This window comes from Rhinoraja longicauda, chromosome 12 (assembly GCF_053455715.1).
Source record: "Rhinoraja longicauda isolate Sanriku21f chromosome 12, sRhiLon1.1, whole genome shotgun sequence".
NCBI classification, from domain to species: domain Eukaryota; kingdom Metazoa; phylum Chordata; class Chondrichthyes; order Rajiformes; family Arhynchobatidae; genus Rhinoraja; species Rhinoraja longicauda.
This window is the reverse complement of record NC_135964.1, coordinates 14,626,443-14,643,420: the sequence shown is the minus strand read 5'-3', so window position 1 is coordinate 14,643,420 and position 16,978 is coordinate 14,626,443. Positions and strand designations below refer to the sequence as shown.

Genomic DNA, 16,978 nt, shown 5'->3' with positions numbered 1-16,978 from the left:
CTGAACCATCCTATCACTAACTAGAGAGCGGTCCTGACCTTCACCTACCTCATTGGAGACACACGGACTATATTTAATCGGACTTTACTGGACTTATCTTGCATTAAATGTTATTTCCTTTAACCTGTATCTGTACACTGTGGATGGCTCGATTGGTATCATGTTTTGTCTTTCCGCTGACTGTATAGCACGCCATATAAAAGTTTTTCACTGTTCCCCAGTACGTGTGACAATAAACTAAACTATGGTACCTGCCTCAACTACTTCCTCCGCAGCTTGTTCCATCTACCTCCGTGTTTGAAAAAGTTGCCCTTCAGGTTCCTATTAAATCTTTCCCACCCTCACCTTAAACCTATGTCCTCTGGTTCTTGATTCCCCTACTCTGGGTAAACGACTGTGTTATACCTTGTCTAGTCCCCTCGTGATTTTATACACTTTGTTTATGTCTCTGTGTAAGTAGAGACAAATGTTGTTCAACCACGCCTCCATTTTTGGGAATTGTTCTCAAGTCTGGCGTTCTGCAATTTCTGCAAAACCAGTTGGGAATGGTGAACTGGAAAAGAGAGGGAGAAATTTTATAATGAACGGCCATGAAAAATCGTGCTCAGGCCAAACACTGCAGTTGATTAATTTGTAATGAAATCACAAATTAACTAAAAATCGAAGTTCGACTTGGGTATCAAAGTGGTCCATAACATGACAGCAATAACATGACAGCATAACGTTATGTTAAACGGTGGCTCAGCACTTCAACTCCCCCTCCCATTCCCTATCTGACGTCTCTGTCCTGGGCCTCCTCCATTGTCAGAGTGAGGCCCAGCGCAAATTGGAGGAACAGCACCTCATATTTCACTTGGGTAGTTTACACCCCAGCAGTATGAACATTGACTTCCCTAACTTCAGACAGTCCCTGCTTTCCCTCTCTATCCCCTCCCCTTCCCAAATCTCCCACTAGTCTTACTGTCTGTGACTACATTCGATCTTTGTCCCTCCCCCTCCCCTGACATCAGTCTGAAGAAAGGTCTTGACCCGAAACGTCACCCATTCCTTCTCTCCAGAGGTGCTGCCTGACCCGCTGAGTTATCCCAGCATTTTGTGTCTACCTTCAATTTAAACCAGCATCTGCAGTTCTTTCCTACACAACATAACAAGACTCCTGTGATCCAGAATACTGAGATCATACCAAGGGCCTAAAATGTAAAACTTAACCATAACATATGCACAGATGGCTCAATGAATATGTCAGAGAGAGTTGCCAGTTCTGAGCAAAGCTCTCCTGCATTAAACTTCCTATGTTCAACTTTATCTCGGACTATCTTTGATCGAACCTTACTGGATTTATCTTGCACCAAACGTTATTCACATAATTTCCTTTATCATGTATCTGTACACAGTGGATGGCTCGATTGTATTCATGTAAAGTCTTTCTGCTGACTGGTCAGCAAACGACAAAAGATTTTCACTGCACCTTAATACACGTGACAATAAACTAAACTCAACTAAAACTAAACCAACCATTCCTTTGGAATCAGCAAAGGTATCCTCTCTCTATTCTCTGTGAAGTTAATCGGTTCAACACGTACTCAGAGCAATGTTGGTGGCGTCCTCCAAAGGGTAGCCCCTTTTTGGTGTATTGATGACGCACAGTCCCAGTGAAGACATTGAGTGCTCCCTGCAGGAAGGCAGAAGAACGAGATCAGAATGGTGTAACTCTTCCCCCTAACTCACAGAATGGGAAGAGTCAAACATACTTCTGGAGGGCACAGTTGAACTGACTATGGACAACAGGTACTATATACAATAAAACGGCCAACACAATTGCAATGTTTTTTTTTAGATTTTAGAGATACAGCATAGAAACAGGCCCTTCACCCCAACGAGTCCACACCGACCAGCGACCACCCCTTCACACCAGTTCTATGTTATTCCACTTTCTCATTCATTCCAGACAGAGGCCAATTTACCTACAAACGCACGTCATTGGGATGTGGAGGGAACCGGAGCACCCGAAGGAAACACACGCGGTCACAGGGAGAACGTGCAAATTCCACACACAGCCAGCACCCGAGGTCAGGATCGACTCTGGCGCTGCAAGGCAGTAACACTACCATCGTACCACTGTGCTACCCTTTCATGTCTTGAAGGGGCACATACCAATGTCTTGGCATGCAATAAAGGGAAAATAATGAAGCCATTAGATTATATACAAAACTGCATTAAAACCCAGTCTGAGTCTTGAGATAACGATTTACTGTTAGAACACATGACTCGGTGGGGCACGAGCAAATAGGGGGAGGAAAGGGTGAGGGTGGGGGGATGTAGCCGAAACTTGGGGGAATTTAATGTTCAAACCGTTGTCTTGACTTAATCTGGCAGGTTAAAGCAATTATTTTGTTTAATAAAACTCTGCACTTATTGAATTATGATTCCACTCATCCGAACAAATCAAAATGACGTGCTTAGGAAGGAACTGCAGATGCTGGTTTAAACCGAAGATAGACACAAAAAGCTGGAGTAACTCAGTGGGTCAGACAGAATCTCTGGAGAAAAGGAATAGGTGATGTTTCGGGTCGAGACCCATCTTCAGATTGAGAGTCAGGGGAATTTAGAAGGATGAGAGGAAATCTTATCGAAACGTATAAGATTATTAAGGGGTTGGACACGTTAGAGGCAGGAAACATGTTCCCAATGTTGGGGGAGTCCAGAACAAGGGGCCACAGTTTAAGAATAAGGGGTAGGCCATTTAGAACTGAGATGAGGAAAAACATTTTCAGTCAGAGAGTTGTGAATCCGTGGAATTCTCTGCCTCAGAAGGCAGTGGAGGCCAATTCTCTGAATGCATTCAAGAGAGAGCTGGATAGAGCTCTTAAGGATAGCGGAGTCAGGTGGTATGGGGAGAAGGCAGGAATGGGGTACTGATTGAGAATGATCAGCCATGATCACATTGAATGGCGGTGCTGGCTCGAAGGGCCGAATGGCCTCCTCCTGCACCTATTGTCTATTGAAAGGGAAACGAGTGATATAGACGGTGATATAGAGAGAAATAGAACAAATGAATGAAAGAAATGCAAAAAGGTAACGATGATAAAGGAAACAGGCTGTTATTAGCTATGGGCTCGGTGACATTGCATTGTCTGTAACTCGTTTTCACCTAGCCCACAGCTGACAATGGCTTGTTTCCGACAGGCCTCCTCCTTAGTTGAAAGGAAACATGTGGCACAGGCAGTACTTTTGGACTTTTACTTTTAGAGATACAGTGTGGAAAGAGGCCCTTCAGCCCATGACAACTAGCGATCACCTTGTACACCAGCACTCTCCTACACACTAGGGACAATTTATAATTTTACACAAGCCAATTAACCTACAAACCTGTACGTCTTTGGAGTGTGAGAGGAACCCAGAGAAAATATGGTCACAGGGAGAATGTACAAACTTTCTACAGACAGCACCCGTAGACAGGATTGAACCCGGGTCTCTGGCGCTGTAAGGCAGTAGCTCTACCGCTGCACTTCTGTGCTGCCCCTAAAAACTTACATCCTGAAAACAATAGAAAGTCACTTTGAAATCGTAACCAAGGCAATGAAATGCAAAAACGCTGCTCTGGAAGATCAGCTGGATCCATGCCAGTAGCTATTTAAGACAAAAATGTTTCCTATAAAAAGGAAAAGTCGGGGAAAGGTTAAAAAAAAAAAGTATAATTCAACCCATGCGCATGTGTTGTCCATTAACATAGAGAATGGAAAGCAAGATTACACGTGAGAATCCAGCTATCCAGAATCCCGGGACTGCTCAGTGGAAGAGTTGCTGCCTCACAGCGCCAGAGACCCAAGTTCGATCCCGACTATGGGTGCTGTCTGTACGAGTTTGTACGTAGTCCCTGTGACCGCATGGGTTTTCTCCGGGTGCTCCAGTTTCCTCCCACGACGTTTAGGTTTGTAGGTTAGTTGGATTTGGAAAGAATGGTAAATTGTCCCAAGTGTGTAGGACAGTACTAGTGTACGGGGTGATCGCTGGTCGGCATGGACTTGATGGGTCAGAGGGCCTGTTTCTGCGCTGTTTCTCTAGAATAAAGTCTAATGAGGCTGTAATCACCTTTTCTCTGCTTACGTAGGTCTAAAATAAAGCATGATTACAAACGGCTTACCTGGCTAATAGAAGCACACTTCTGTAGCAGCTGTACAAGGAACTCTCAGCAGCTGTCCTGTACTTGGCATTGTATCGTGGCCCTACAGTATGGATAATAAACCTTGCAGCCAAGTTAAACCCTTTGGTCATCTTCGCTTCCCCTGTGCGGCAACCTTAAAAACAGGAGTTTTTACAAAAGGTTTTAGTTTGGGAGATACAGCGTGGAAGCGAGCTCTTTGGCCCGCTGCCCTGCAAACACCCATTCACCCACCCACTAGCTCTATGTCATCCCACTTTCTCAGTCACTCCCTGCATACCAGGTGCAATTTACAGAGGCCAATACATGCCAGCTTGTGGCCATAATTGCTCTTGCCCACAACAGAGAAGTTTCTGTCCTGGGCCTCTTCCATTGCCAGAGTGAAGCCACACGTAAACTGGAGGAACAGCACCTCATATTCCACTTGGGCAGCTTACACCCAACGGTACCAACGTAGAATTCTACAATTTTAGGTAACCACTACCAACCCACCCTCCCAACTCCCCTATTCCCCATCTGGACTCGCACCCATTACTTCCCACCGTACCTTCCTCTGACTTCATGATTTGCAACTTCAATCCTTTTAGTTTAGTTATACAGTGTGGAAACAGGCCCTTCAGCCCACTGAGTGCACACCGACCAGTGATCCCCACACATTAACACTATTCTACACACTCTAGTGACATTTTTAAATTTATTTGTACCAAGCCAATTAACCTACGTTAACTGTACGTCTTTGGAGTGTGGGAGGAAATTGAAGATTTTGGAGAAAACCCACGCGGTCATGGGGAGAACTTACAAGCTGGTCTGGATTGAACCCGGGTCTCTGGCGCTGTAAGGCGGCAACTCTACTGCTGCGCCACCGTGCCGCCTCCACTTTTGTCTTACACCTTCCGTTTCTCATCTTTGGCCTTTGTCCAGCCATCTGCCTATCAACTCCCCCCCCCCCCTCTGTGGTCACCAATTACTTGCTGCACTCTGTCCTGCCCCTCCTCCCTTCCAGGTTTGTACCCACCCCCCCTCCCCCCTAACACTCAGTCTGAAGAGGGGCCCGACCCAAAACGTCACCCGTCCATGTTCTCCAAGAATACTCCGCAGAGTTACTCCAGCACTTTGTGTCTTTTTTTATATTAGAAAGCTGACGAGGGAAATTGAGTCGTTAGTCAAAAACAAGGATGCATGGGACAGGTACAGGCAGCTGGGATCAAGTGCATCCCAGGAGGAGTTTCGGGAACTAAGGAGTAAACTAAAAAAGGAAATCAGAAGGGCAAAAAGGGACCAGGAGATAGTTCTGGCGGGTAGCATTAAGGACAATCCCAAAAGGTTTTATAAACACACAAGGGGGAAAACGGTAACTAGAGGGTGAGAGCAGTCAATGTTACCATCGAGGAAGTACTGAAGGTACTGTCGTGTATGAAGGAAGACAAACCTCCAGGGCCTGGTCAGATATATCCGAGGACATTGCGGGAAACTAGAGAGGAAATTGCGGGAGCCCTGGTTGAAATTTACGAGTCGTCCTTAAATACAGGAGAGGTGCCGGAAGACTGGAGGGTGGCAAATGTTCTGCCTCTTTTCAAGAAGGGCTGCAGGGAACATGCTGGGTACCACAGGCCGGTGAGCTTAACATCTGTAGTTGGTAAGTTACTGGAGAGTATTCTGAGGGATAGGTTATACAGGCATTTGGATGGGCAAGGGCTGATTAGGGATAGTCAGCATGCTTTTGTACATCTCACAAATCTCATTGATTTTTTTGAAGACATGACCAAAAAGGTTGATGAGGGCAGAGCTGTTGATGTTGTGTACATGGATTTGAGTAAGGCATTTGACAAGGTTCCGCATGGTAGGCTGCTCTGGAAGGTTAGATTGCATTGGATCCAAGGAGAGATAGCTGAATGGATAGCAAATTGGCTCCATGGAAGGAAGCAGAGGGTGATGGTGGAAGGTTGCTTCTCAGACTGGAGGCCTGTGACTAGTGGTGTGCCTCAGGGTTCGGTGCTGGGCCCATTACTGTGTGTCATCTACATCAATGATTTGGATGAGAACATACAGGGCAAGATTAGCAAGTTTGCTGATGATACAAAAGTTAGTGGTTTTGCAGATAGTGAAGATGGTTGTGAACGATTGCAGCAGGATCTGGATCGATTGGCCAGGTTCGCAAAGGAATGGTTGATAGAATTTAATACAGAAAAGTGTGAGGTGTTGCATTTTGGGAAGCCAAACAAGGGCAGGATCTACACAGTAAATGGTAGGCCTTTGGGTAGTATTGTAGAGGGATCTAGGAGTATAGGTGCATGGTTCCTTGAAGGTCGAGTCACAGATAGATAAGGTGGTCAAAAAGGCTTTTGGTACTTTGGCCGTCATCAGTCAGAGCATTGAGGATAGAAGTTGGGAGGTCTTGTTGCAGTTGAATAAGACGTTGGTGAGGCTGCATTTAGAATATAGTGTTCAGTTCTGGGCACCATGTTATAGGTTCAGCTTGAAAAGGTTCAGAAAAGATTTGAGGATGTTGCCAGGACTAGAGGGTGTGAAGAGGTTGAGTAGGCTGGGTCTCTATTCCATGAAGCGCAGGAGGATGAGGGGAGTATACAAAATCATGAGAGGAATAGATCGGGTAGATGCATAGAGTCTTTTGCCCAGAGTAGGGGAATCGAGGACCAGAGGACTTAGGTTCAAGGTGAAGGTAAAAAGATTTAATAGGAATCCGAGGGGTAACGTTTTCCACACAAAGGATGGTAGGTGTATGGAACAAGCTGCCAGAGGAGGTAGTTGAGGCTGGGACTTTCCTATCATTTAAGAAAGTTAGACAGGTTCATGGATAAGACAGGTCTGGAGGGATATGGACCAAGTGCAGGCAAGTGGGACTAGTGTAGCTGAGACATTGTTGGCCGGTGTGGGCAAGTTGGGCTGAAGTGCCTGTTTCCACTCTGTATCACTCTAAGACTATGACTCTATTTAATTCAGCAGAATAGATTTTACTAATCTCTCATGCATTAGGTACGATAGGTGCCAATGTATATTTTCAGTTCAGGTGAGATAGAGCAGCTACGTATTCTATTCCCAAGCCAGCACGGAACAAAAATATAGGCAACAACAAACTCAAAGTAGTCAACAACAGCATTGCAGTAAACAATAAAACACTCCTGACACTTAACGCTCTTTAACAGGAGTAGAAAGGTTCACGGGATTGCAGAGGGATAAGGGATGGGACTTTATGTGGCAGAAGGTTTGGAGAGGGAGCAGAGCAATGAAATCAGAGGAAGAGGAGTGTACGGAGAGACAAGATGATTAGCAGCCATCCAAAGGCTGAGGGTGGAAAACAGGATAACCAAAAGCAATCACAGTGGAGATTATGGAATGGGTTTGTGGAAATGGGAATTTAAATGGAAAGGGTTTAGGCCTGGGCAGAAGGTGATGGTGTAGATGGTGCCAGAGGAGTTGATGTAACTTTGCAAGACCCATATAAGTCTAGCACCACCAGTGCTAGAGGCAATACATAGAAAGGAACAGACCCATCCTTCCCACTATGGCCATTGTGTTTTAGTTCAGTGCTCTTCTTTCCTCTCCATCCCTAAGATGTGCTTATAATATTGATTGATCAAATGAGCCGCCAGAGGAGGTATTTGAGGCAGGTACAATAATAAAAGATATTTGCACAGGTACATGAATAGGTTAGGTTTAGAGGAAAACCACGCAGGTGAGACTAGTATAGATGGGGCATCTTGCCAGCATGGGCAACTGTGTCTGAAGGAGGTCCCGAGACGTCCCCCATTCCTTCTCTCCTGAGATGCTGCCTGAGATGCTGAGTTACTCCAGCATTTTGTGTCCATCTTGCACTGAAGGGCCAGTTTCTGTGCCGCATGCCACTATGACTCTTTAATTGCCGACTGCAAATTAACCAGCAGTAATGAGAAAAGAAGCAAGTGGAATTCAAATTCCAAAAACGAAAAGATGGCACCGCGGTTGAGTGGCTGCCTGACAGCGCCAGAGACCTGGGTTTGATTCTGACTACAGGGTTTGTCTGTATGGAGTTTGTACGTTCTCCCTGTGACTGCATGGGTTTTATCCGGGTGCTCCGGTTTCCCCCCAGACTCCAAAGACTTGCAGGTTTGCAGGTTAACTTGCTTGGGTAAAGATTGTAAATTGTCCCTAGTGTGTAGGGTAGTGTTAGTGTACGGGGTGATCGCTGGTCAGAGCAGACTCAGTGGGCCGAAGGGCCTGTTTCCACACTGTATCTCTAAACTAAGCTAAAAAAATAAACTAGAGATCTCTGGATTGAGAAGTGGCCAGAATTTACCAGGAGAACAAGGTCTTTAAATTCTGTACTCCTCAATTAGCTGCATTTACTGACATACAAGTAAGTTGAAGGTATTTATTCACAAAATGCTGGAGTAACTCAGCAGGTCAGGCAGCATCTCAGGAGAGAAGGAATGGGTGATGTTTCGGGTCGAGACCCTTCCTCAGACTGACAAATTTACAAGTAAGTTGTGTTTCAGGTATATTTTTAAGACAAGACAGATTTGAAAGACGAGTTGAAAAGAACAAATTTGGCAGCCATTAGCAGCATTTGGTACAGAAGTAACCATCATTCATCAGCATAAAATAGCAAGGGAAGGATGGACAACTTTACACTTAGAGATAAGGTGTGGAAACAGACCCTTTGGCCCACCGAGTCCGCGAGGGCCAGCAAACACCCCATACACTAGTTCTATCCTGCACACTAGGTTTACAGTTTACAGTGGGGGCAATTAATCTACAAATCTGCACGTCTTTGGAATGAAAGAGGAAACCCACAGCCACAGGTAGAACATACAAACTCCACACAGACAGCACCTGAGGTCAGGACCAAACCCAGGTTCGCCGGCACTGCAAGGCAGCAACTTGCCTCTACCGCTACGCCACTGCACCACCCTTAAGCTGAGAAACATTTCTTTGCTCGCTAAATTCATCCACTGTTAAGTTTCCTACCTGAACCATTTTGATTTGCCGGGTGCTTTACGGATCTCACCTTTCAATTTCTGCAGCTCGTCCCTGAGTTCGGGTCCTGCTTGGAGGTGGATGCTTTCACTGATGAGGTTCTTGTCAAATAGTGATTCGTTTGACGTGTTCACAATGGCCGTACAGCTCAGGAACACCACGTCCCCTTTCCTGCAAGAAGAATCCGCCAATGTTAAATATTCTAGATTCATAAGATGATAAGAACAAAGAGGTTCACAGTTACATAGGCAATAGGTGCAGATGCAGGCCATTCAGCCCTTCGAGCCAGCACCGCCATTCATTGTGATCATGGCTGATCAGCCACTATCAGTACCCCGTACCAGCCTTTTCTCCCCATACCTCTTGATTCCGCTAGCCCTAAGAGTATCTAACTCTCTCTTGAATGCATCCAGTGAATCAGCCTCCACTGCCTTCTGAGGCAGAGAATTCCACAACTTTCTGTGTGAAAAGGCTTTTTTCCCTCATCTCAGTTCTAAATGGCCTACCCCTTATTCTTAAACTGTGGCCCCTGGTTCTGGACTCCCCCAAACATCGGGAACATGTTTCCTGCATCTAGCGTGTCCAATCCCTTAATATCCGCTCTCATCCGCTCTCATTCTTCTAAATTCCAGTGAATACAAGCCCAGTTACTCCATTCTTTCATCATATGACAGTCCCGTCATCCCAGGAATTAACCTGGTGAACCTACGCTGCAGTCCCTCGAAGCAAGAATGTCCTTCCTCAAATTAGGAGACCAAAACTGCACACAATACTCCAGGTGTGGTCTCACCAGAGCCCTGTACAACTGCAGTAGGACCTCCTTGCTCCTACACTCAACTCTCGCTATGAAGGCCAGCATGCCAGCAAGGCCAGCATGCCAGCAAGGCCAGCTTTCTTCACTGCCTGCTGTACCTGCATGCTTACTTTCAGGGACTGATGGACAAAGACACCCATGTCTCGTTGTACTTCCCTTTTTCCTAACCTGACACCATTCAGATAATAATCCGCCTTTTGTTCTTGCCACCAAAGTGGATAACCTCACATTTATCCACATTATACTGCATCTGCCATGTATCTGCCCACACACCCAACCTGTCCAAATCACCCTACATCCTCATAGCATCCTCTTCACAGTTCACTTCCACCCAGCTTTGTGTCATCTGCAAATTTGCTAATGTTACTTTTAATTCCTTCATCTAATTCATCAATATATATTGTAAATAGCTGTGGTCCCAGCACCGAGCCTTGCGGCACTCCACATCACTGCATGTCATTCTGAAAGGGATCTGTTAATCCCTACTCTTTGTTTCCTTCCTGTCAATCAATTTTCTATCCATGTCAATACCCTACCCCCATGTGCTCTAATTTTGCCCACTTACCTCCTGTGTGGGACCTTATCAAAGGCTTTCTGAAATTCAAGGTACACTACATCCACTGGCTCTTCCTTGTCCATTTTACTTGTTACATGCTAAAAAAATCCAAAATTTGTCAAGCATGACTTCCCCTTCGTAAATCCATGCTAACTTGGACCGTCGTGTTACTGCTATCCAAATGCGCCACTATTACATCTTAGATAATCGACTCCAGCATCTTCCCCACCACTGATGTCAGGCTAACTGGTCTATAATTCCCTGCTTTCTCTCTCCCTCCTTTCTTGAAAAGTGGGATAACATTAGCTACCCTCCAATCCACAGGAACTGATGCAGAATCTATAGAACATTTGAAAATGATCACCAATGCGTCCACGATTTCTAGAGCCACTTTCTTGAGTACCCTGGGGTGCAGACCATCAGGCCCAGGAGATTTATCAGCCTTCAGTCCCATCAGTCTACCCAACACCATTTCCTGACTAATGTGAATTTCCTTCAGTTCCTCCGTCACCCTAGGTCCTCTGTCCCCTAGTACATCTGGGAGATTGGTTGTATCTTCCTTTGTGAAGACAGAACCAAAGTACCTGTTCAACTCGTTTGCCATTTCCTTGTTCCCCATAATAAATTCACCTCTTTCTGTCTTCAAGGGACCCACATTTGTCTTAATTTTTTCCTCTTCACATACCTAAAGAAGCTTTTACTATCCTCCTTTATATTCATGGCTATATTCACGTACTTCATCTTTTCTCCCCATATTGCCTTTTTAGTTACCTTATGTTGTTCTTTAAAAGTTACCCAATCTTCTGGCTTCCCGCTCATCTTTGCTGTTATATGTCTTCTCTTTTATTTTTATACTGTCCTTGACTTCCCTTGTCAGCAACGGTCGCCTCTTACTCCGCTTAGAATCTTTCTTCCTCTTTGGAATGAAATGATCCTGCACATTCTGGATTATTCCCAGAAATACCTGCTGTTCCACCGTCATCCCTGCTAGGGTCCCTTTCCAGTCAACTTTGGCCAGCTCCTCCCTCATGCCTCCATAGTTCCCTTTGGTTAACTGGAATACCGACACTTCTGATTTAAACTTCTCCCTCTCAAATTGCAGATTAAAACTTATTATATTATGGTCACTACCTCCTAATGGTTCCTTTACCTTAAGTTCCCTTATCAAATCCGTTTTACATAGCATTAAATCCAGAATTGCTTTCTCCCTGGTAGGCTCCAGTACAAGCTGCTCCAAGAATCCATTTTGGAGGCACTCTACAAACTCCCTTTCTTGGGGTCCAGTACCAACCTGATTTTCCCAGTCTACCTGCATGTTGAAATCTCCCATAACCGCCGTAGCATTACCTTTGTTACGTGCTGATTTTAACCCCTGGTGCAACTTGCACCCTATCTCCAGACTACTGTTCGGGTTGCCATTTATCAACCCAGTTTAATTGAAGTGCCGGAAACAATGTAATCTTAACCCAACACCAAAGTCCACATCCACTCTCCAGTCAATGAAACAGAAGGCTTCCCGCCGAGCCGTGGCTGCAGACCAGGAACGCGGCTGGAAGCCTTTATCGAGGCGCCGTGGTAGGCCCCGAAGGCTCGGTGGACGATCCGTCCCACCCGGAGCTCGTTCAGCTCCGTCGGAAGGCTGGACAGGAACGGAGGCGGCGGAACATAGGAGGGCCCGACGTGGGGGGACCACCGCGACTGGGGGGGGAGGATAACAATGGAGAACTTGGCGAAGCGCCCTTTACAAGGCGACTGTTTGCATACCATGGGTATGAAAGGAAATAATTTCACTGTGACTTGTCACATGTGACAATAAAGTATTCCATTCAAATCAATTTAACCTTAACCACCAATTGTACAGGAAGCTGAAGTTTGGGTGTTAGTCAGGAGATGGAGAGGAGAAAGAGGAAGAGTGACATTAGCGAGAAGGAAGTGGCGAGGCTGGCATTGTTTCTTATTGCTCATGACCTACAACAGAAATAGTCAGGCAGTCATTTCAAAATCCACATCTGCGCAACCAAGAAAGGGGGTGGTAGGGAGAAGGACGTGTTTCAAGCCAAAATAATGGCGTCCATCTCTGATTCCTGTGGCATCACAATAAAACAATGATCTTAAAGACAGCAAGGAAAGCACAACTTTCAACTTACAGCATTGTAACAATGTACGTACCTGTAAGAATATAACTGGAAGATGAAACCTAGTACCAGTAAAATTAAAATCTAGGCCCAGAATGAGGCCCAGGGCAAAGGTCACGGGCCAATTGCAGAGCATCCTCAAGGGTGAATGTGAGCAGCCAGAAGCGGTAGTGCATGTCGGCACAAACAACGTCGGGAAGAAGAGGAAAGATATTCTGCAGCGTGACATTAGAGAGCTCGGATGAAGGCTGAAAAGCAGGACCTCCAGGGTGGTTATCTCCGGTTTGCTTCCAGTTCCTCGTGCTGGTGAGGGCAGGAACAGGGAGATAGGGGATGCGAATGTGTGGCTGAGGAGCTGGTGCAGGGGGCAGGGATTTAGATTCTTAGACCACTGGGATCTGTTTTGGGGTAAAGGTGGATTGTACAAAAGGGACGGGTTGCACCTCCACAGGCGGGGAACCAGCATTCTGGCAGACAGGCTTGCCACTGCTACACGGGTGGGTTTAAACTAAATAGTGGGGGTGTGGGGGTGGACATATGGGATAAACAAGGATGGAGTTAAAGGGAAAGAGAGTATAGGAAAGGTTAAGAAAGACCCCAGAATTAACAGGACAGAAAGCTCACGTAGGGATAGGAGATTATGGCCAAGTGTAATAGGAATCGATGTGAAAGGTGAGGTGAGTAATGGATAAAAAATATTATATATGAATGCGCAAAGTATAAGAAGTAAAGTGGATGAGCTTGAGGTTCAGATAGAGATTGGTAGATATGACATTGTGGGGATTACAGAGACGTGGCTGCAGGAGGATCGGGCCTGGGAACTGAATATTCTGGGTTATACGTCCTATAGAAAGGACAGGCAGGTGGGCAGAGGAGGTGGGGTAGCTCTGTTGGTGAGGAATGAAATTCAGTCCCTTGCGAGGGGTGACAAAGGAACTGACGACGTAGAGTCACTGTGGATAGAATTGAGGAATTGTAAAGGTAAAAAGACACTAATGGGAGTTATCTACAGCACCCCAAACAGTAGCCTGGATAGAGGGTGTAAGTTGCAGCAGGAGTTAAAACTGGCAATGTAACAAAGGTAATGCCACTGTGGTTATGTGGGATTTCAATATGCAGGTAGACTGGGAAAATCAGGTTGGTTCTAGACTCCAAGAAAGGAAGGCGTTGAGTGCCTCCGAGATGGATTCTTAGAGCAGCTTGTACTGGAGCCTACCAGAGAGAAGGCAATTCTGAATTTAGTGTTGTCCAATGAACCAGGTTTAATAAGGGAACTCAAGGTAAAGGAACCGCTTGGAGGCAGTGACCATAATATGATTAGTTTTAATCTGCAATTTGTGAGGGAGAAGGTTACATCAGAAGTGTCAGTGGTGCAGTTGATCAAAGGGGACAATGAAGACGTGAGAGAGGATTGGCCAAGGTCGACTGGAAAAGGATCCAAACAGGAATGACGGTGGACAGCAATGGCAGGAATTTCTGGGCATAATCCAGAAGATGCAGGATCATTTCATTCCAATGAGGAAGAAAGATTCTAATGGGAGAAAGAGGTAACTGTGGCTGACAAGGGAAGTTAGGGATGGAATAAAACTAAAAGAAAAGATGTATAACATAGCAAAGAGTAGCGGGAAGCCAGATGATTGGGCAACTTTCAAAGGACAACAGAAGGTAACAAAAAGGGCAATACGGGGTTAAAAGATGAAGAATGAGGATAGCTGGCCAAGAATATAAAGAAGGATAGTAAAAGCTTCCTTAGGTATGTCAAGAGAAAAAGATTAGTAAAGACAAATGTGGGTCCCTTGAAGGCAGAAACAGGTGAAATTATTATGGGTAACAAGGAAATGGCAGAAGAGTTGAACAGGTACTTCGGATCTGACTCCACTAAGGAAGACACAAACAATCTCCCAGATGTACTAGAGGAGAGTGGATCTAGGGAGACAGAGGAACTGAAATAAATTTACATTAGGCGAGAAATAGTATTGGGTAGACTGATGGGACTGAAGGCTGATAAATCCCCAGGGCCCAATGGTCTGCATCCCAGGGTAATCAAGGAGGTGGCTCTAGAAATCGTGGATGCATTGGTGATCACTTTCCAAAGTTCTATAGATTCAGGATCAGCTCCTGTGGATTGGAGGGAAGCTAATGTTATCCCACTTTTCAAGAAAGGAGCAAGAGAGAAAACACGGAATTATAGACCAGTTAGCCTGACATCGGTGGCGAGGAAGATGCTGGAGTCAATTATTAAAGAAGTAATAACGGTGCATTTGGATGGCAGTAGAAAGGATTGTCCAAGTCAGCATGGATTTATGAAGGGGAAATTCTGCTTGACTAATCTTCTGGTATTTTTTGAGGATGTGACAAGTACAATGGATGATGGAGAGCCAGTGGATGTAGTGTATCTAGACTTTCAGAAAGCCTTTGATAAGGTCCCACACAGGAGATTGGTGAGCAAAATTAGAGCACATGGTATTGGGGGTAGGGTATTGACATGGATAGAGAATTGGTTGGCAGACAGGAAGCAAAGAGTAGGAATAAACAGGTCCTTTTCAGAATGGCAGGCAGTGGCAAGTGGAGTGCTGCAAGGTTCGGTGCTGGGGTCGCAACTATTTACAATACATATTAATGATTTGGATGATGGAATTAAAAGTAACACGAGCAAGTTTGCAGATGACACAATGCTGGGTGGCAGTGTGAACGGCGAAGAGGATGTTAGGAGGTTACAGGGTGACTTAGACAGATCAAGTGAGTGGGCATATGCAGTATAATGGCAGATGCAGTATAATGTAGATAAATGTGAGGTTATCCATTTTGGCATCAAAAACAAGGAGGCAGATTATCTCAATGGTGTCAGATTAGGTAAAGGGTAAGTGCAACGAGACCTGGATGTCCTTGTACACCAGTCACTGAAAGTAAGCGTGCAGGTACAGCAAGCAGTGAAGAAAGCTAATGGCATGTTGGCCTTCATAACGAGAGGATTTGAGTATAGGAGTAAAGAGGTCTTTCTGCAGTTGTATATGGCCCTGGTGAGACCTCATCGGGAGTATTTTGTGCAGTTTTGATCTCCTAGTTTGAGGAAGGACATCCTTGCAATTGAGGCAGTGCAGCGTAGGTTCACGAGGTTAATCCCCAGGATGGCCGGACTGTCATATGAGGAAAGATAGGAAAGACTGGGCATGTATTCACTGGAGTTTAGAAGGATGAGAGGGGATCTTATAGAGATGTAGAATATAAAATTATAAAAGGACTGGATAAGCTAGATGCAGGAAACAATTTCCCAATGTTGGGGGAGTCCAGAACCAGGGCCCACAGTCTAAGAATAAAGGGGAGGCCGTTTAAAACTGAGGTGAGAAAAAACTTTTTCACCCAGAGATTTGTGAATTTGTGGAATTCTCTGCCACAGAAGCCAGTAGAGGCCAATTCACTGGATGAATGTAAAAGGGAGTTAGATCGAGCTCTCGGGGCTAGAAGGGAGAAGGCTAACACAAGTTACTGACTGTGGATGATCAGCCATGATCACAATGAATAGCGGTGGTGCTGGCTCGAAGGGCCAAATGGCCTCCTCCTGCACCTATTTTCGATGTTTCCATGTAAATTGGAGGAACAGCACCACATCTTTTGCTTGGGCAGCTTACACCCCAGCAGTATGAATATTGACTTGTCTAACTTCAAGTAACCCTTGCTTTCCCTCTCTCTCCATCCCCTCCCCCTTCCCAGTTCTCCGATCAGTCTGACTGTCCCCTTGATTAAATTTCACCCCTGTATGCTGCATTGTCATTTTCTCCCAGCTAACAATGATCTATTCTACATTTTCCTTGGCCCACATCCCCTTTGATGTCTCGTTTTCACACCTTACACTTCCTTATCTCTGTGTCTCCCTCTCCCCTGAGTCTGAAGAAGGGTCTCGACCCGAAATATCACCCATTCCTCCTCTCCAGAGATGTTGCCGGTCCCGCTGAGTTACTCCAGCATTTGTGTCTATCTTCTGTGCAAACCAGCATCTGCAGTTCCTTCCTACAAATTCAGGGACATTCTAGGTTGACTAGACTTCGAGTTCTTCAATATTTAAGTTGAGAAGGGCAAAGTGCGGGGCAAGTTTTCTCCCCCCACACAGAGTTGGGTGGGTGCCTGGAATGCACTGCCTGGTGGAAGCAGGTAAAATAATAATAATAATAATAATAATGCATTTTATTTATATAGCGCTTTTCATATACTCAAAGACGCTTTACAGAGATTTTGAGAACATAGGGAAATTAATAAATAGATAAATAAGTAAATAAATAAATGAACAGAGAAAGGAGACAGAAGGTGAGGTGACCTTCAGTGGTTGAAGGCAGTACTGA

The 16,978-nt window shown here is 45.3% G+C and overlaps 1 protein-coding gene across 3 annotated transcripts in view; it reads right to left on the bottom strand.

The window, feature by feature from the left end:
* The window catches only part of gdap2 (ganglioside induced differentiation associated protein 2), a 48,614-nt gene that overhangs the window by 23,835 nt on the left and 7,801 nt on the right, over nucleotides 1-16,978 (bottom strand). For all 3 annotated transcript variants that reach the window (XM_078409105.1, XM_078409107.1, XM_078409106.1), the window contains exons 3-5: nucleotides 9,168-9,307; nucleotides 4,145-4,298; nucleotides 1,584-1,672 (exon numbers count right to left, since the gene is read on the bottom strand). In XM_078409105.1, the coding sequence (XP_078265231.1) occupies nucleotides 1,584-1,672; nucleotides 4,145-4,298; nucleotides 9,168-9,307 (383 nt within the window). The remainder of the gene's footprint in view (nucleotides 1-1,583; nucleotides 1,673-4,144; nucleotides 4,299-9,167; nucleotides 9,308-16,978) is intronic.